Here is a 20,291-nt window from a genome sequence, read left to right on the forward strand (position 1 = left end):
TTGGGAAAGCTTTAAGGTGGCTATCATGTAAAGAAAAAGTGCAAACTACTACAGGGTACAATGATCCACATTGGCAAAGTTAGATATAGGAGTTGCTGTTTGTCTTGCTGCATCATGCATAATATCAAATGAATACTCAATAGTGACCATGTGATGTTGCTTAACTATTAAATTTTTGGACAGGAGCACTTTTTTTAAAGTAGTCACCGGGGATAGGAGCATTGATGTACTACTATTGCAATTTTGTTCAAATGAATAATCTCTGTTTGGTCTAGTACATTTTGCCATGCATGATTGTTCAATGTGTGTCGCTTCGGTATGGTTTAGCTTTTCTATAGGAGCTGGAATACCTAGTTGGGGTCTGTATCAACATCTTTTTTCCTGGTAATTGCAGAATCAACACAATTAGCTGTTCGGTTTTATCACCACAACCAGAATCACTAACTCACTGAAGCAAAACATTGTTATTGTTGAGGGCGTTTTATTCTGAGCAAGAGTTTAGATACTGGATTCGGCTAGAATTCACCCCCCTGTTTTTTCCAAGCACCTGAGCAGTTCCAGTACTCACACAATTGCCTCTTAAATTTATTTCCCCCCTTTGGCTTTTCGGAATGCACTCGCTTTCTCTTGGTTTGAGCACTTCCAATATGCATTGTAGTGTGGCATGAAATTTGATTTGATCAACCTAACTTTGCTACTTTCGTCGTCTAAATTTGTCTGACTAATGTTGTTTGTTCCATTTGATGCAATCATGGATGAACAGGAGTTACATGCTCAGATCTGTGTGGTGACCTTTGGTCCAAGATTGCTGCATCCGATAGCATCTTCCTTGAGGGAACCTTTGGTCCAAGATTGCTGCATCCGATAGCATCTTTGTAGTTGCTAGGACAGTTGTATGATGCGGTGGCTGTGTAACTCGGCCTCGGCTACAACATCTCCGGCGAGCTCCTGGTTCACACTTTGATCAAAGGCTCATTCATGGTAATGCCTAATACTATTTTGTTGTGGTCAATGACACTATATTGGCTTATTAGTGGAGCTACTGGCTTTAGTAGGATTTAGTAGTCATGGATGTAATTCCCAGCTTTTGTTAAATATTGACTTGCTCAGGTTGAGTCTATACACTAGGTATATATGATGTGTGAGTTGCTGGCTAGTGGTTAATTTTTTTACATGAACATGTCTCTAAAGCAATGTCATGTCCATCCTGATAGTGCAAGTTTTATTATGTTTCTAGTAGCAACTGGTTGATGGATTGCTATTGTTTCTAAAGCAATGTCATGTCCATCCTGATAATTTTGTCATGTGTGGATTGTAATCACACATGAAAGGCCTACTTTTAACCTCGTGACAAATCAATCTTGAGCAGTTGTAATCATGCACATGCATAAATGATATGTATCTCTTGTTTGTGCTTCTACTCTGCATTATAGTCAGTAGAGAAGAATCTTGATCCGTTAATATATATTTCCTGATAGCTAGAAAACCGTGGTAGTTCCACATAGGTGTCATTTCGAGGAGACAAACTGGAAAGCCTGTTGGTTAGATGCACATATGCTGCTGCCTCGTTTCGTCGTGTCATGTGGGTTGTTAAGTTGAACCTCTGCCGCTAATCTGTTTGTTCGTGTCGTGTCATGTTTTGTTCTAGTTCCAGGATAACAGGGGGCCAGATGACGGAGTAGCAGCTGGGACCTGCAGCCTGATGTGCCTTGGATGGAAAGTGGAAGACCCGGGGCTAGAAGGAGACAAGTCATCATTTAGCGCCTTGTTTGTCAGGCCATCTCTATGCAACAGCGCTAGCTTTATTTCTGTCGCCTTAGTCAACTGTGCGGTATATATGGTTGCATCGGATGAGCAGCTGAGGTTTCAAGTCGGAAAATGATTGTGGTGTATGTAATAATCCCAGCTTTTGTTGATGTTTGCTGTTGGGTATCTTGGTATATCTGTTTGATTAGACATCTTGTTGAGATTTAGTGTCGTATGATTGTGTGCTATGTGCACTTAGTATAGTTTTGAAGAATATATATTCTTGTTGTGATCTAAATGTCTGAAAAAGAGCAAATGTCATCTTGGATTTGCGAACTGTTTAAGTAGCTGAACTACTAGTGTAATTTTCTAAAGATTGCAGGATTACCTACCTAGTCAGCGTGTTAGCTTCCTTGAGATAGCAGGATTACTTTGGCCAAATTAACAAGCTAGCAACCTCGAGACAGGTGGATCAATTAACGTCCGGCGCAGAGGCAGCTGAATTGATATGCTGGAACCGTGCATGTCAATTGAACCGAGTCCAACCGTTGGTTTCCCGAGCCAACACAAATCGTCATCATCGCTGGTTCAAGTTTATTTTTTCTTGACCGGTACCTTGACCCTGCCTAGCTAGTTGGATTGATCACACCAGCCATGAAACATACTCCCACCATTTTAATAAATAAGGTGCACCATTTCCATGTTTTTTCTTTAACCAAAAAGTACTTCAAATATATAAATATTGTAGGTATAAAATAAACATTATAAGAAACTGTTTTCAATACAAATCTAACGATACTAATTAGGTACAATATAATTAAGATGTTGCTGCTTAATTTTTTCAGTCAAAAGTTTGATTTGAAATACATGTACGTCTGATGCATGGAAAGGGAGGTAGTATATACAACACTCAAGCTTTTTTTTTTTTTTTTTTGCGAATATATACAACACTCAAGCTCCAACGTCAATCATGGCTATCAAGGTTCTTCTTAATCTTAGGGACTGTTATCTTGGTTCATTATACTAGCAGGTGTATTTTATTTGATTAGCAGCGTGCATGACAAGATGCCAAGCGTTTCCAGTGAAAAAGAGGTCATCATTAGCGCTGATCGGGAAGTCTGCAAAACTGGGCAATTAATGAGTTCTGGAGTACATGTTAAAGGAAAACCACCCGTGCATCCCGCCCCCCGAAAATAAGAGATAATGCATGTGAGAGAGATTTTGCCATCCTGTACCTTTAAATAATGGGGACGTGCGCAACTCCTAGGATGCAGTGGCAGTAACACAATTAATTCTTCATTTATAGAGAGCCGCTCCTGCTCCACGTCACTGATCCGTGGCACAATGAATCTTGTTCATCCATCTGTTTTCCATCAAGCAATGAACCAAGATTAGATAGACGAAAAATCATCTCATTCCTGCTCTTTATTTTCACTCACCAGAAATCAAACCGAGCCTTCCTCTATAAATACAAGCCTCATAGCCCAGTAAAGTAGTTCTCCGGAGCACAAAGATCGTGGTGAATAATGTTTTTGTTAGGCGGACTCCAAGAGGAACAACCTGATTTTCCAGCTGCGATTTATAGTTCGAAATTAACTTCAGAAGTTAGTTCAAAAGAAGCATGACAAGATACAATTAGTATCAAACAGGAAAATTAACCACGTTGGCATCGTAGTACATAGTTGCCGCAACACAAAAATGCAGGTTTGACCACTGTAAATCAAATAAAAATATATGCTCGTGAGTTACATATAAAGTATCAAACTTTGTATTCAGTTAAACCTGCACTTGGAGCTTTGTACATACTAATCATGTATGGGTTGCTCTCTCTCACACACAATTCTCGCAGGCACTAACCATCTTATAAAGGGTGATCTAAACAACTGAGTTATTAAAGCTGGCTGTAAAGTTTAATTTGAATAAGTATATGAAGTTTATCACAGCAGACCTGCAGTGTCATGGAACAGAACTGACACGCAGACACAAACATAAATGAAATAGAACAGATAGATTTGCATTTTATGAGAAGAATCAAGAATGTATTGTTCATTTATTCAAATAATATATGCAGTGGAATCCAAGATTACAGCAACAACTCCGTATAAAGAATGTGTGTAGAAGTTTTAGAAAATTCTTTAAAAAAATATCATCTCTACATGAGGTAATGCTCTACAAATATGGGAGGTTTCTAGTTCAAATCCCGTTATATTTGGAAGCTAGGAAAAAAATCCACAAGGAATAGTGATCTTTTTACTTCCCCAATATTCATTTCTTTCTTTCTCTCTTTATACCTCCCAAATGTGACCTAATTTGATCTAGAAATGTGTCATGTTTACACCTCCTACATTTTGGAATAGGTTAAGCTGGCATAAGCTGTAGTGAGTGCATAATGCAATACTCAAGCAAATAATGTTATGGAAGAACTAAATAGGTGACAAATGCCCGATAGAAAAAAGGTGACCAATGTGGAAGTGAAACAAATGGGGGCACTCAGAGTCTGAGTTCAGTACCTGAGAAAAAGCCGAAACTCAATTCAGCTTCCGGGTGCGTATGATCCCTGTACCATAAAAATATATTTCCAAGTGTTAAAAGATTTTAACAAAAAAAATTACATGTACATCTCCATAATATATGTGTGTTCGTCAAGTTTCACGAAAAAAGTTTACATGTACATCTCCATAAAAAACTATTCTCATGTTTGCTTATTCAGGGAGAGAATGATCAAGGCCATAAGTGAATGGCAGAAAGATAGCTAGACACAGAAGACTACTTTTCAGGTTTAGTGCACACAAGAAGCACATTATGCAGGTCAAATGTGTCCAGAGACCTCAAACGGTACCCATGTATATCAGTCACTGCATGTAAAAGAAAAATGTTAAACAATCTAACAAAAAAATGTTAATCATATTGCAGACTCGTATTTTTGCCTCACGTAAACATAGCTACACAACAAATGGCAGCAAATAACAAGACATATGTATATGGGACTGTTGTAATGTGATTATAAACACTACAGCAGAGACTCCAACCCAACTAACTATTCAGGCTAGACCTAAATATGCTAACAATCAGTCATATAAGAATTTCAACCAGTAGAACAATTCTGCAAACCAGGAACTTCTGTGATCAAGACTGCTAGTGCGGTGAAAGGATGATGTTATGTGCACATATCACATAAGTGACTGAGGTCAACAAGGGTTCCCAATACTTCGAAATACAAGATGAGAAGTATTAATACTGACTTTTCAGTAATAAGGCCTAACAATAAAAGAATATCCAATAAATTAGTCAGCAAGAGCAATCTCCAGGATAAATATGATTCTACCAGAGCAAGCATCAGAATTCAGAACAAGGTGACATTGGTTCAGATGTTCAGTTACGGTAAACGTGTTGCTTTAATCAAAAGTAACCAAATCATTAGGCATCTCAGTGTGAGCTGCTCGCTGCATAGACATGATAATTATTGGGTATCCTACTCCGGACGCGGCAGTGGCCTCCATTAGCGAATGGTGATGGCGCGAGGTGAAGTACCCCGGTGCATCTTGAGGAGCGGGAGGTGGCAGGGGCGCGTGTTAGGTGCATGCCTTGGCCTGGAACGGCGGCGCCGCGCGGGGAGGTAGCGTCGAGGACCATATGCGCTGCTGCGTGGAGAGGAGGCGGCAGGGCAGGAGATCGCTCGAAAATGATGGGGCGATTCCGATCTAGATCCTGGGAGACAGTTTTCTTTTCCTTCTTTCATCTGGACGGGCGCGTGAGTTTTGGTGGGGAGAACGGATAGATGTAGACTGTTGGATGGATGTATGTGGACGGCTGAGATTATATTTTCCTACGGTACTTCGTGCCTTTATAAGTAGTAGAGATAAGGATATGGAAAAATTGATCAAAAGTATGCCAAGTTGTTAAAACTTTGTTCGGTTGCTTCGAAGTGGGAGTTTACCGCCATAGAATTAGCTTGCCGCATGATGGTCCTAATTGTGAAGGGCATAGCAGTTCAAAAGTTGTAGATTGAATTTTCCTCCTTACCACCATCGATCTTTACATACCGATATTAGGACTCCACATTTAAAATATATGGTTTCTGGCGGTTTTAGGCATGATTTCACGTGTCGCTGTTGTACGACCCTTGAAACGGATACACCCTTTCACATGAAAATTTGTGTGACTTTCCTCTTTCTTAGTCATAAAATTGGGCATGTGAACACAAAAAAAAATCCACCTCCATGTGAAACAGCTAGTGTGGTAATCTATGGTCTACTGGTTTAGAGCATCACTAGTAGTACCCCTAAACCCTCAAACCCTCGAAAATAACCGTTTTTTTACAGTTTGCGACCGAAAAAATACGTAGACTAGAACCCCTTAACCCTCGAACCCTAAAAAAAATTTAAGGGCCCAACCCCTACTCCCCCTCCCAACCTGTACATTTGAGGGTTGGAGAGGCCCAACCCCTTCAACCCCTACTCCTCCACAAGCGCCCGCGGGGGGAAAATTCAGCCCCGCCTCCTCCCTCGCCGCCGCCTCCAAGCATGCCGGCCGCCGCGCGCCATGGAGCCGCCCCGACCTCCACCCTCCCGCCCGCCTCCTCCGTCGCCGCCTCCCTCGCGGCCCCACCCCCAATCCCCGCTCCCGCGACCGCGGCGGAGCACCCATCCCTCCCGAGCGGTGCGGAGGTGGCCGCGGTGGTCACCGCCACCCACGGCACGAAATGGCGGCGTGCTGGGCAGCACGTCGTCCAGCCGCAGCCCGCCACCGCCCCCGCCCGTCGCCCCGGACGCCCCGCCTGCCGCCCCGCCGCCCACCACCAAGGCCTCGTCGGAAGACGGCGACGCTTGGCCGAAGAAGCTCGCGGGCGCCAAGCCCGCCGTCAAGACGACCACCTCGCGGAAAAGGCCGCGCCGGCCGCCCACAATCGCCGACCCTCCACCCGTCGTGCACGAGGTGCTCGATGTAATGCCCACAACGACGACATCGTTCATGGGGCTTCTCCAAGACACGGTTTGAGGGTTGCGGCAAAGACTAGAACCCTCGAATCCTTAAAAGTTTGAAGCTTCTAGTCTTTGTCCCTGTTTTTCACCCCTCAAAAGTGACAAAATGCCAATTCTCAACCCTTAAAATGTTTTGAAGATTTGAAGGTTTAGGGGTAGTACTAGTGATGCTCTTATGGTATAAACTAGACCCTAGTATGTACGTATAGCCATCAGGACATTGAACATTTCATTGTAACGTCCATTGGAAAGTTCTGTCATTTGACATTTTTGTATTTAAACCACCCTTTTATACCCATATTAGGACGTCGTGCAAAGTTGGAAGGGTTTCCGACCTTTCCTTGTACGATTTCATCTTTGGACCTCACGACTTCTACCCAAATAGCTTTTCCTCAAAAGTGATTATATCATGTGACTTTACTTTTTTTTTTATAATAGGTTATACAAACATGAGATACCCAGATGCCAGCTGTTTATAAGAGTTGTCTCATTGGCCTCAAAGTTGATATCCTTTTGGTTTTATCAGATGTTCCTATTACTTTTTTTCCCTTTTGTAAGAAGTTAGTCTCTTTTTTTTTTTGTCGCTAGCAGTCTGCTTAACACGATTTGGAGTGAAAAAAAAAGCTGGCTATGTGTGCTCATGCATCAATAGGTAAGACGAAGAAAGGCAAACAATTTTTTTTTATCAAGCTAGCTTGCGAAAACCAAAACATGCATGCACGAACTCGTACTAAAGAATCCACCCTCCAGATCTGGTGAGATTTGCGTTCGGTGGTTGGCGTTCGACACTCTCGCGGTCGCGGGTGACAGTCGCGTCGACTACTGCAGTTGTGTGTAGCGTCTTGCAGTTGGGCACGCGGATGACGGCATGCGGCGGCGTTTCTCTTCTTCGACTATGTTAGGTGAAGATGACGTCGTTGGGGTTTGGCGACCGCGGGGAAGATCTCCGGCCGACGTGCCACAAAGTCTCGGGTCCGGTTCATCGGCTCGAAAAGCATATTTGAATGCGATGGTTCTCTCCTAGATCTAGGTATGGCAACTATTCGCCTCTTTTTTCGACGCTACCATGGTGGCGACGGAGGACGATGGACGATATTTTGGCGAGACACATGTTTCTCAAAGATGAAATTGTAATTTTAGTTCGTGTGGGTTCCTTGTGCAAAGTTGGTTGGCAGTTGGCACACATTATATGACCTCTGTAAAAGAATTGTCTAATAAAATACGGAGTGTGTGGTTATTATTTCAAAAAGAAAAAACAAGGCATTAACAAAGCTTTGCGAAAATTGAATGCAGTGCCTCGCGAAACAGCCTCCTCGATACCCGTATCCATCCAATCACCGACCACACGCAAACGCAAGGAAAAAGAAAAGAAAAAAGGAAAAGGAAATCACGCAACGCAACCAACGCTCTCATCCAAGTAAGTATCCAACCCAACGCCCTCGCTCTCAGTCTCATCCGCCGCTCCGCCAGCATCCCCACCCGCCGCCGCCCCTCCTACCGGTTCATTTCCTCGCCAGCGCCGCATCCACCGGCGGCGACGACGACAGGGCCCGGCCTCGCGCGGTCGTCGAACCACGGCGGCTTTGCTCGCCGGAGCGCGCGTGCGTCGCTAGCACGACGCGCGCCGCTCCGTCGAGCTCGCCTGCCGGCGTTCGCACGCGTGCGTCCGTGGTCGAGGAAGCCCACCAAGACGTCAAGTCGCTGCCGTCGGTGGCTCTCTCCTCGCATCGCATCCTCCCCTGCTCCTCTGTGAGGACACTCCGCCCCAGCAGCACGCCCCCCCCCTCTGACCCGCCCCGTTCATCCCCTGCCTGCAGGGTGCTCGCCCACACGAATGGTGAGCCCTCTCTCGTCCCTCGCCTTCACAGTCTTGTGTAGTGCTGCAGGACAAACACATCTTGCACGACGCTAGCTGCACGGTTGTGGAAATAACCGATCTTGCAAGACCGCTACGGTGTTTTGCAATCGGATGCATGCCGCGTGCCGCCGGCTCTTGGTTCAGGAGGTGTCCTACATATATGTGATGTAGGATTGCAATATTGTTGTTCAGATTCCAAACTTTAGATTTTGTTGTCTACATCTTATAGTTTTTAATGATGTAGGAGTACTAGACTTACTTGTATGTTGACAAAACTTTGGAATTTTTATGTCCAGAACTCTGCCTCCCAAATCTTAGGATTTGATCATATTTCAGGAGTGTTTGATCACGGTTATGGCCTCTAGATTATGTCATAAAGTTTCTTCATGCTTGAACAATTTTCATCAAACAACTCTTCTGTAAACTCATTCATGCACTACTGTAATTCCCATTTTATTTTTCATTCTTGTAGATTTTAAATCCTATATATGGTACAATATTCTTATTCTCCTAAAAATGATCTTCTTTTGCAACAGTTTTCCTGTCGATCAAGGGGGCACAATGAAGTCTGTTGTCCAATACTTCCGTGGAAGACATATGGCTTTGCTATCCAGCATACCTACCTCTTATCTCTGGAAGTCCGCAATCAAAAGCGTCTAATTTTCCCCCCATGGAGGTCTGCAAAATAGTGGAAGGGACAAAGATACTCCAAGAGACTGACCTGGAGTCAGATAAGAGCTCTTTTAGAGAGGACATGCCAGCACCCACATGATCGGTAGCGTGACCTACTTCAAGTATATATAGCGTTTATTCTTATTACAATATTGTTGGAGTTACAAGAGAGCAAGTTGAGATGCTTATGCAAAACACAATTTAATTTGTGTGTCTGCAGATGGTGAATCACAAGTCTTATCACGATGATCCTTACACAAAAGAGTTTGGCATCAACATCAGTGAGCGGCGTGCATAGCTTGAGGCATGGGTTTTACCTGCTCTTTGGGTAAGTTGAAGTACCTCAATCATGTTGAGACAATGTCTATTGAAGTTTTTTTTTTTATCTTGTCTTATTGTCCCTTCTTTGCTAGTAATCCTGTTTTATGAAAAAATATTATGCTTAAGAACACTACATAAGTGGATGCAACATCTTTACTGCCTTCTCCTTTTGTTTCTGAAAATGTGCAGCTTAAGTACAACACGGCCGGTAGAGAGAAGGATTACCTGCCTAGTGTTGGCCAGTGGAACATGATGAACAAAGTAATAATACTACGCGGAACAGATTTTAATAATGCAAGTCTTGGCCTCTGTTTACTGTATCTCAAGTATATGCACTCTGTTTACTGTAGCTATAGGCTTAATGTTCATTTTTATTTTTCCTTATGTAGAAATGGTCAATGGTGGTAAAGTCAGGAGCTGGATGTACAAGACAGTGTTGGGATTCTGTCGTGAACTCGCTCGCATGTGGCAGGTCTCAGGAATGGCAAGTTTCCCTGAAATTCCTTTTGCCCATTGTACATGACATTTTCTTTCCTTGTACTTGTTGTTTACAACAGTAACAACATTACTATCAATTGTAGGACTTTGCTCTGGAGCCTATTCTTCTGGCTATATACGTGTGTCCGGATCAGGTGGAGCGAGCTCTGAAAGCTAGGTTCCACGATGTGGTGACCGTACTCGGACCGCACTACAAGGAGCTCAAACTGCTCATTGGAATATTTCCTGATGACAGTGGATCACTCTATGGTATGTAAACTTTCAACCGCATCAATTTATCACTATTAGCTTTGAGGTTCAAGCTGAATGCTCATGGATATGGTGCATGTATGTATTGGCTGACCTGAAGCGCGTCTGCGAGATCGACCTCGGGCTGATATCTCAGTTTATCTGACCAAGCAACTGTTTAAGATGAACAAGCAGATCCTGGCAAACCTTGCTCTAAAGATCAATGCCAAGGTTAGTCATCTTGTTGTTGTGCATTTCTTCAGTTGTCGAGTTTAACATGACCTTCTGTTTTCCTTTCATAGGTTGTGGAAGGAACACTTTACTGGCTGATGCGGTGTCGAGGTGCATCCCTTTGGTCACTGACATGCCGATGATCATATTTGGCACCGATGTTACCCATCCCCACCCTGGTGAAGACAGTAGCCCTTCCATTGCTGCAGTAAGTTGAAAAATCTCGTTCGTGCTCCATGTTTAGTGATTGTTCTTGTCGATACCACTCCACACTACGTGTTTGCGAAAAAACATTGATCTGCAACCATTTTCCATGCAGGTTGTGGCCTCCCAGAATTCACGTGAGGTGACTAAGTATGCCGGCATGGTCCCTGCTCAAGCTCACTGGCAAAATTTGATGGAGTATCTGTGCAATGTCACCCATGATCCTACTTTTTGTCGCCTAAGGTGACCAAGTATCCCTCATTTCCTCAAGTCTCCCCTTTTCTGTCCTACTTTCTGGCACAAGTCATGTAAACATTCGGTCGCATGCATTGGAAGGGAGGTTTTTCTCATATCCTTCAAAAGACCAACTAGAGAAAAGTTATATATCTATGCTTCATGGCAGAAACTTACACTCATGTTGTTTTGTAAGCAAAAATACCAGCACTAAGCTGGCCAATCACTTGAAATCGTGGACATCTATAATGGAATTGACTAGTTAGTGTTGCTTTTTTTACCAAGTCAAGGTGACATTGTTTGAGTTTTCTTTTATGATGAGAACATAATATATGTCTAAGATGACAAATGGGAATCCCGTGCACAGAACTTGTTGGTAATGTTATGTGGCTTGCTTGTTTTCTCTATGGTGCCTAGACTGAAGTTTGATTCGAAAATATCTCACAGTATACTTGAGCATGCTCTAGGACTCTCAGTCTTGTTTTTTTCCTTTTTTCCTTTTTTCCTTTTTTCCTTAACGGAAGCTTCTTTTGAAAATTTGTGAATATATACACAACATACTGTACTTGAGCTGTTTAGCATTGGGACTAAAGGTGTCTGCCTTTCACAGGGATGGTGTCAGTGAAGGCTAGTTCTACCAAGTTCTACTGCATGAGCTCGACGCCATCCGAAAGGTAACAAACAAACAATTCCCCCCAATTTTTTTAGGATTTTACATACTCCTTCTGATCCTATTCATACGTGTCTCAGGCATGCGCGTCACTGGAGGCGAACTACCAGCCTCAGGTCACGTTCATCGTGGTACCGAAGCGCCACCACACCAGGCTGTTTGTGCACAACCACAACGATCAGAACAAAGTCGACCACGCGGGAACATCCTTCCATGTGAGTGTTGTCATGCCAATAGCATTGCATATATAGGCAGCGGTTTCATGGCATATAACCATACTAGTGCTCTCATTTTACTAAGAGGGTATCAGCTATTATCATCCTAATTTCATGCCTTGAGCTGCATACTAACAGAAAAGGCTTTTTTCTTGCAGCTAATTGTTAATAGATGGGAGCGGTGGCCTTATGGAACACAACCTGCAGCAGCAGCGATAGGAGCTGCAGCAGGTCGAGATCGACATCCGCCTACCCACGGATCATCTGGGTACAGAGCAGGTTTGGGAGCCTACCAACGTGCATTTTGTAGCAGCTGGAAAGCTCAAGGTCGCATTGCTTTCATTGAAAATTCTCCATGCTTGAAATATTCACTTCAGGTTGGTAGGCTGCCATTACTTGCTGGCAACCGAGCAAGCAATAGTTAGCTCATCTGTCTTTCGTTGATACAATATCATGCATATTTGATGCATACATGCCTTGCTGAGTTGCTGTGACTTATTTGACATATTTGATGTTTATGTTGTGTGACCTATTCGTTCATTCAAATAGATGGACTGCCCTTTTCTTTTATTAGTGGTTTCAATTTTATTTCCTTTGACATTATTCTATCTTTTGAATTGCTGAATATTAGTAGCACTGCAGTTATAGTCAGCAGTAACACAACATGTACAAATTTGAAGGTATTGCAACTACTATGACAAGTTTTTCTTCTTCTCAAATTACTTTGCCTTTCCAAGACAGTAATTCTGGTAGTCACCATATTGATTTTTATCCCAAGTTTTGTTTAAACATTTTATTGTTTTCTTTTCTGGTTGGAATTTAACTTGCGTCTTTCTTCAGGTGAAACTTGGTAACTATTTGGCTTCAAGAATACCAGGCATGGGAAACTTATCAAATGGCCTCTTTTTCGTCTCCGCGCTTTAGGTAAGATTTTGGGTTACAATTTTTCCCCTCTATGAGCTCTGTGATACTGTGGCTGTATTTGCATCTAGGCCTAGTTGTTAGAGGTTCTTATGCTAGTACTTATGGCAAGCCACTAGATTGAATGATTTTGTGCTGTTGTTCTTGTTTGGTACTATTTGTTATGAACGCAATTAGTTCTTACTTTGGTCTTGATCAAGCCTTGCCTAGGGAGTTAGTACTAGCTAGCAACCGAGCAAGAAATAATTAGGTCCCCTTTTTCTCATCGATTTGATATCATGCATACTTCATGCATACATGTGCGGCGGTGATTTCTTTCTTTTTTTGTATTCAATTCCTTTTGTCCAAATTATTGGAAACTAGTCATGTATACTTGTTGGTGCACATGTTTTAAATTTTGCGGTTCATTCATAAATTTTCATTTCTCCGTGTATCCCATGTATAGGTAAGATCATCATGCACGTACGGATCCTTGCACTCATTTATTTGCATATGCATCTTTAGTGCACATTAAACATTCGGTCGCATGCATTGGAAGGGAGTTTTTCTCATATCCTTCAAAAGATCAACTAGAGAAAAGTTATATATGTATGCTTCATGGCAGAAACTTACACTCATGTTGTTTTGTAAGCAAAAATACCAGCACTAAGCTGGCCAATCACTTGAATTGTGGACAGCTATAATGGAATTGACTAGTTAATCATGTTTTTACTGAGTTAAGGTGACATTGTTTGAGTTTTCTTTTATGATGGGAACATAAGATTTGTCTAAGATGAAAAATGGGAATCCCATATACACAACTTGTTGGTAATGTTGGCTTGCTTGTTTTCCCTATGGTGTCTAGACCGAAGTTTGATTAGAAAATATCTCACGATATACTTGAGCATGCTCTAGCACTCTCACTTGTTTTTCTTTTTTCCTTAGCAGAAGCTTCTTTTGAAAATTTGTGAACATATATTTGAGCTGTTGAGCATTGGGACTAAAGGTGTCTGCCTTTCACAGGGATGGTGTCAGTGAAGGCCAGGTCTACCAAGTTCTACTTACCGAGCTCGACGCCATCCGAAAGGTAACAAACAAACAGTGCCCTCCAATTGTTTCAGGATTTTACACATTCCCTTCTGATCATATTCATATGTGTCTCAGGCTTGCGCGTCGCTACCAAAGCGCCACCACACCATGTTGTTCGTGCACAACCCCAACGACCAGAACACGATCAACTGCAGCGGCAACATCCTTCCAGGTGAGTGTTGTCATGCAAATAGCATTGCATATATAGGCAGTGGTTTCACGACACATACCCATTTATGTTTATTACTTGCGCTCTCATTTTACATAGGGGGTATCAGCTAATTATCATCCTAGTTTCATGCCTTTAGCTGCATACTAACACAATTTTTTTGCCTGCAATTAATTGTTAATAGATGGGAGCGGTGGCCTTATCGAGCACATCTTGCAGCAGCAGCAGCGCTAGGAGGTGTAGCAGGTTGAGATCGGCATCCGCCCATCCACGGATCATCTGGGTACAGAGCAGGTCGGGGGAGCCTGCTAACGTGCATTTTGTAGCATCTAGAAACCTCAAAGCCTGTCGTCTTGCTTTCATTGAAAATTCTCCATGCTTGAAATATTCACTTTAGGTTGGTATGTTGCCATTACTTGCTGGCAACCGAGCAAACAATAATTAGCTCTTCTGTTTTTCGTTGATTTAATATCATGCATACTTGATGCGTAGATGCCTTGCTTGTGACTTATTTCTATTCAATTCCTTTTGTCCAATTTATTGGAAAATTGTCATGTAAAATTGTTGGTGCCGATGTTTCGAGTTTACGTTGTGTGACCTATTCATTCATTCAAATAGAACGGCTGCCCTTTTCTTTTATTGGTTACAATTTAATTTCCTTTGCCATTATTTTGTGTTTTGAATTGCTGAATACTAGTAGCACTACAGTTATAGGCAGCATTAGCACTACATGTACCAATTTGTAGGTATTGCAACTACTATGACAAGTTTTCATTCTTCACAAATTATTTTTCCTTCCAAGATTGTAATTCAGCTATTCATCATATTGATTTTTATCCCAAGTTTTGTTTAAACATCTTATTGCTGCCCTTTTCGTTTGGAATTTAACTTGTGTCTCTCCTCAGGTGAAACTTGGTAACTATTTTGGCTTCAAGAATACCAAGCATGGGAAACTTTTAAAATGGCCTTTTTTTTCGTCTCAGCGTGGCTGTATTTGCATATAGCCTAGTTGTTAGAGGTTCTTATGCTAGTACTTATGGCAAGCCACTTGTGATTGACTGATTTTGTGTCGTTGGTCTAGTTCCGTACTATTTGTTATGAACGCAATTAGTTTCCACTTTGGTCTTGATCAAGCCTTGCCTAGGTAGTTACTAGCTAGCAACTGAGCAAGAAGTAATTTGGTCCCCTTTTTTCTCATTGATTTGATACTATGCATACTTCATGCGTACATGCCCAGCAGTGATCTTTCTTTTTTGTATTCAATTCCTTTTGTCCATATTATTCGAAACTGGTCATGTATACTTGTTGGTGCACATATTTTAAATTTGGTGATTCATTCATAAATTTTCATCCCTCCCTGTATCCCACGTATAAGATCATGCACGTCTAGATCCCCGCACTCATGAATTTGCATATGCATCTTTAGTGCACATTAATACTCTTGGCAGGTGGTCGGATAATTTTTATATTTCTATAGATGTTATTGTTGTTGTACTGCTATTTGGAATTACTTGAATTCACTAAAAAATAGAACTTTTTTTGTTCTGGCATTTTTAACAATGCATTGTTACTAACACTGGAATATGTAGTGCTCTTCGAATCACTCGAGTTCATTGAAAAGCTGAGGTTTTTCTGCGTTCGGTATTCAACAATGATTTGTATGGCATAATTAATTATATACTTGCATTGCTCCCTATATCCCTCATAAAAGTATGATCATCTTGCCTATTTCGATCCTGACAGATCAGTTGTATTGGACAGGAAAGATATATCATGTACTGAAGTACTTGGGTACCATGCAGGCATCTGTAAATATAAAGGAGTTGAAGGCAACAATTGGCATGGCATTACACTATACTTAATCTATTTGCAATGAAGTTTGAGCACTGGAACCATGTGGTGAGCTTCTATTGCTTGTTCCTACATTTGATTAGCTATATTTCTTAAAGCTAAATATGTTGCATGTAGTTTGGTTGTTATTTTAGCGGTGTGTGGTGGACTTATATTCTTTTCATTTTCCATCATAAATTGTTAATTAGCACTCAAATCTTCTAGAAGGAAAAAATCAATTTACCACACTTTAAACATGTTGAGTGTTGAAGTGACAAAGAAATGCTTAGCTGGTGAGGGTTGGAGTCCAGTTTTCACAACTAGTCACGTAATAAAATTCACTCTAAGCCTGATGCCTGATTATGTGCCTGCGCTACCCTGATTCTCAGGTTCAGGATGCGCTTCAGCGTGCTACTCTTGAGAGCAAATCCCAAGTGGGCTCAATTTTTCAAGTTCTTAACACAAAAGAACCTCCTTCCAGACAAACAAATTTACTTAGGCCTTCCATGACATTGTTATGCATATGGGTATGTTCTCAACAACACAATCTTTCCGACTATTCTATACTTGATATGCTATATTTTTTTAGTTTCTTTGTCGTTCTTATGGATTTGAAAAGAACTCCATGTACCCCTTCTCGGTTATTGTTCTATATATGGATGAAAACATGGCTCGGACTAATTGTACTGTCAGTGGACAATAAAAGGAAAGCCTTTTGTCCCAACTCCCAAGAAAGTTGTCTCTCTTGGTCATCTATTTTCAATCGTAAAATATATTTTTATTTGTGAGCGTGTTTAGCACTTAAAATCATCTTATGCATATTCATCAAAGAAGTGTTGGTATTTTTCTATTATAAATTGTGTGCTTTACCTTCTATACGTAGTGGAAAGAATTTATTTTTCCTTATGACAGAATTTTCCGCAGCTATTTCTACGTTCCTGGAATATTAATAGTTCATTTCCTTTCAATTAAACAACCATGGAATTTTTGTTTGAAATGAATAAGGAGCCTTCGTGTTACTTGGGTAAGTTTTGTAAGCGCTAACTTTGTGTTACAAAGCAATCCAGGTAGCCAGGTATTTCCTTTCTTATTTTCTCTCATGTTTGAAGATTGGGGTCATGGAATTTGCTTATTACTTGCAAGACTCCTATGTCATAATCCCAGAGAAGAAATTTGCTACACAGTTTTGCTCACTAGTCTTATAAAATTTGGTAGTTGTACTTATATTACTCTCTACTTTCATGATGTTACATGTCACCGGAGGTTCCCATAAAATAACAACAACATTGAGAATGCATTTTGAAGAAGGAAAATAAATGAATGAATGTCTGGAAGAACATCTTGCTTCTTTAATTAATCATATGTTTTTAGTTTGGCTAGTTAGCTTTAGAAGACACTTCATCATCTATTTGTAAGTGATAAATATTAAAAATCTCAATTGTCTTGTTTGCCCTTCTTCTTTTGGGAAAGCTTTAAGGTGGCTATCATGTAAAGAAAAAGTGCAAACTACTACAGGGTACAATGATCCACATTGGCAAAGTTAGATATAGGAGTTGCTGTTTGTCTTGCTGCATCATGCATAATATCAAATGAATACTCAATAGTGACCATGTGATGTTGCTTAACTATTAAATTTTTGGACAGGAGCACTTTTTTTAAAGTAGTCACCGGGGATAGGAGCATTGATGTACTACTATTGCAATTTTGTTCAAATGAATAATCTCTGTTTGGTCTAGTACATTTTGCCATGCATGATTGTTCAATGTGTGTCGCTCGGTATGGTTTAGCTTTTCTATAGGAGCTGGAATACCTAGTTGGGGTCTGTATCAACATCTTTTTTCCTGGTAATTGCAGAATCAACACAATTAGCTGTTCGGTTTTATCACCACAACCAGAATCACTAACTCACTGAAGCAAAACATTGTTATTGTTGAGGGCGTTTTATTCTGAGCAAGAGTTTAGATACTGGATTCGGCTAGAATTCACCCCCTGTTTTTCCAAGCACCTGAGCAGTTCCAGTACTCACACAATTGCCTCTTAAATTTATTTCCCCCCTTTGGCTTTTCGGAATGCACTCGCTTTCTCTTGGTTTGAGCACTTCCAATATGCATTGTAGTGTGGCATGAAATTTGATTTGATCAACCTAACTTTGCTACTTTCGTCGTCTAAATTTGTCTGACTAATGTTGTTTGTTCCATTTGATGCAATCATGGATGAACAGGAGTTACATGCTCAGATCTGTGTGGTGACCTTTGGTCCAAGATTGCTGCATCCGATAGCATCTTCCTTGAGGGAACCTTTGGTCCAAGATTGCTGCATCCGATAGCATCTTTGTAGTTGCTAGGACAGTTGTATGATGCGGTGGCTGTGTAACTCGGCCTCGGCTACAACATCTCCGGCGAGCTCCTGGTTCACACTTTGATCAAAGGCTCATTCATGGTAATGCCTAATACTATTTTGTTGTGGTCAATGACACTATATTGGCTTATTAGTGGAGCTACTGGCTTTAGTAGGATTTAGTAGTCATGGATGTAATTCCCAGCTTTTGTTAAATATTGACTTGCTCAGGTTGAGTCTATACACTAGGTATATATGATGTGTGAGTTGCTGGCTAGTGGTTAATTTTTTTACATGAACATGTCTCTAAAGCAATGTCATGTCCATCCTGATAGTGCAAGTTTTATTATGTTTCTAGTAGCAACTGGTTGATGGATTGCTATTGTTTCTAAAGCAATGTCATGTCCATCCTGATAATTTTGTCATGTGTGGATTGTAATCACACATGAAAGGCCTACTTTTTAACCTCGTGACAAATCAATCTTGAGCAGTTGTAATCATGCACATGCATAAATGATATGTATCTCTTGTTTGTGCTTCTACTCTGCATTATAGTCAGTAGAGAAGAATCTTGATCCGTTAATATATATTTCCTGATAGCTAGAAAACCGTGGTAGTTCCACATAGGTGTCATTTCGAGGAGACAAACTGGAAAGCCTGTTGGTTAGATGCACATATGCTGCTGCCTCGTTTCGTCGTGTCATGTGGGTTGTTAAGTTGAACCTCTGCCGCTAATCTGTTTGTTCGTGTCGTGTCATGTTTTGTTCTAGTTCCAGGATAACAGGGGGCCAGATGACGGAGTAGCAGCTGGGACCTGCAGCCTGATGTGCCTTGGATGGAAAGTGGAAGACCCGGGGCTAGAAGGAGACAAGTCATCATTTAGCGCCTTGTTTGTCAGGCCATCTCTATGCAACAGCGCTAGCTTTATTTCTGTCGCCTTAGTCAACTGTGCGGTATATATGGTTGCATCGGATGAGCAGCTGAGGTTTCAAGTCGGAAAATGATTGTGGTGTATGTAATAATCCCAGCTTTTGTTGATGTTTGCTGTTGGGTATCTTGGTATATCTGTTTGATTAGACATCTTGTTGAGATTTAGTGTCGTATGATTGTGTGCTATGTGCACTTAGTATAGTTTTGAAGAATATATATTCTTGTTGTGATCTAAATGTCTGAAAAAGAGCAAATGTCATCTTGGATTTGCGAACTGTTTAAGTAGCTGAACTACTAGTGTCATCTTGGATTGCTTCCTTGAGATAGCAGGATTACTTTGGCCAAATTAACAAGCTAGCAACCTCGAGACAGGTGGATCAATTAACGTCCGGCGCAGAGGCAGCTGAATTGATATGCTGGAACCGTGCATGTCAATTGAACCGAGTCCAACCGTTGGTTTCCCGAGCCAACACAAATCGTCATCATCGCTGGTTCAAGTTTATTTTTTCTTGACCGGTACCTTGACCCTGCCTAGCTAGTTGGATTGATCACACCAGCCATGAAACATACTCCCACCATTTTAATAAATAAGGTGCACCATTTCCATGTTTTTTCTTTAACCAAAAAGTACTTCAAATATATAAATATTGTAGGTATAAAATAAACATTATAAGAAACTGTTTTCAATACAAATCTAACGATACTAATTAGGTACAATATAATTAAGATGTTGCTGCTTAATTTTTTCAGTCAAAAGTTTGATTTGAAATACATGTACGTCTGATGCATGGAAAGGGAGGTAGTATATACAACACTCAAGCTTTTTTTTTTTTTTTTTGCGAATATATACAACACTCAAGCTCCAACGTCAATCATGGCTATCAAGGTTCTTCTTAATCTTAGGGACTGTTATCTTGGTTCATTATACTAGCAGGTGTATTTTATTTGATTAGCAGCGTGCATGACAAGATGCCAAGCGTTTCCAGTGAAAAAGAGGTCATCATTAGCGCTGATCGGGAAGTCTGCAAAACTGGGCAATTAATGAGTTCGGAGTACATGTTAAAGGAAAACCACCCGTGCATCCCGCCCCGAAAATAAGAGATAATGCATGTGAGAGAGATTTTGCCATCCTCGTACCTTTAAATAATGGGGACGTGCGCAACTCCTAGGATGCAGT

General features: G+C 41.2%; 1 protein-coding gene and 2 long non-coding RNA genes across 5 annotated transcripts; all 3 read left to right on the forward strand.

Annotated features, from left to right (window-relative positions):
* The first annotated feature begins 9,132 nt into the window (after positions 1-9,132).
* Positions 9,133-10,064, forward strand: LOC124649537. 2 transcript variants are annotated; one of them, XR_006986687.1, is made up of 4 exons: positions 9,133-9,380; positions 9,479-9,586; positions 9,769-9,840; positions 9,969-10,064. It is a non-coding gene; the product is annotated as an uncharacterized LOC124649537 (long non-coding RNA). The 2 variants fall into 2 exon arrangements; XR_006986686.1 differs by having other exon boundaries at positions 9,133-9,361.
* A 102-nt stretch (positions 10,065-10,166) lies between these two features.
* On the forward strand, positions 10,167-12,133 carry LOC124649536. Its single transcript, XR_006986685.1, has 7 exons — positions 10,167-10,326; positions 10,427-10,536; positions 10,608-10,744; positions 10,856-10,983; positions 11,585-11,648; positions 11,725-11,859; positions 12,018-12,133. It is a non-coding gene; the product is annotated as an uncharacterized LOC124649536 (long non-coding RNA).
* A 12-nt stretch (positions 12,134-12,145) lies between these two features.
* On the forward strand, positions 12,146-19,337 carry LOC124649535 (protein argonaute 1D-like). 2 transcript variants are annotated; one of them, XR_006986684.1, is made up of 9 exons: positions 12,146-12,236; positions 12,700-12,783; positions 13,783-13,846; positions 13,924-14,020; positions 14,202-14,311; positions 15,820-15,916; positions 16,237-16,374; positions 18,069-18,286; positions 18,955-19,337. XR_006986684.1 is itself a non-coding variant. In XM_047189149.1 (4 exons), the coding sequence occupies exons 1-4, from the start codon at positions 12,755-12,757 to the stop codon at positions 14,249-14,251; spliced, it is 240 nt and encodes a 79-aa protein (XP_047045105.1). In that variant the 5' UTR covers positions 12,257-12,754; the 3' UTR covers positions 14,252-14,506. The 2 variants fall into 2 exon arrangements, 1 of the variants encoding a protein (XP_047045105.1); XM_047189149.1 differs by lacking the exons at positions 12,146-12,236; positions 15,820-15,916; positions 16,237-16,374; positions 18,069-18,286; positions 18,955-19,337 and having other exon boundaries at positions 12,257-12,783; positions 14,202-14,506.
* Positions 19,338-20,291: the final 954 nt, after the last annotated feature.

The sequence above is a fragment of the Lolium rigidum genome, chromosome 4, assembly GCF_022539505.1.
Source record: "Lolium rigidum isolate FL_2022 chromosome 4, APGP_CSIRO_Lrig_0.1, whole genome shotgun sequence".
Classification (NCBI taxonomy): domain Eukaryota; kingdom Viridiplantae; phylum Streptophyta; class Magnoliopsida; order Poales; family Poaceae; genus Lolium; species Lolium rigidum.

Bases quoted from the DNA above. Each gene is read 5' to 3' on its own strand.
- LOC124649535 (XM_047189149.1), top strand. From the start codon at position 12,755: ATGGCCTCTTTTTCGTCTCCGCGCTTTAG. The intron at 13,847-13,923 runs GTAACAAACAAA...TATGTGTCTCAG, and splicing joins AGCTCGACGCCATCCGAAAG to GCTTGCGCGTCGCTACCAAA. The intron at 14,021-14,201 runs GTGAGTGTTGTC...AATTGTTAATAG, and splicing joins CAGCGGCAACATCCTTCCAG to ATGGGAGCGGTGGCCTTATC.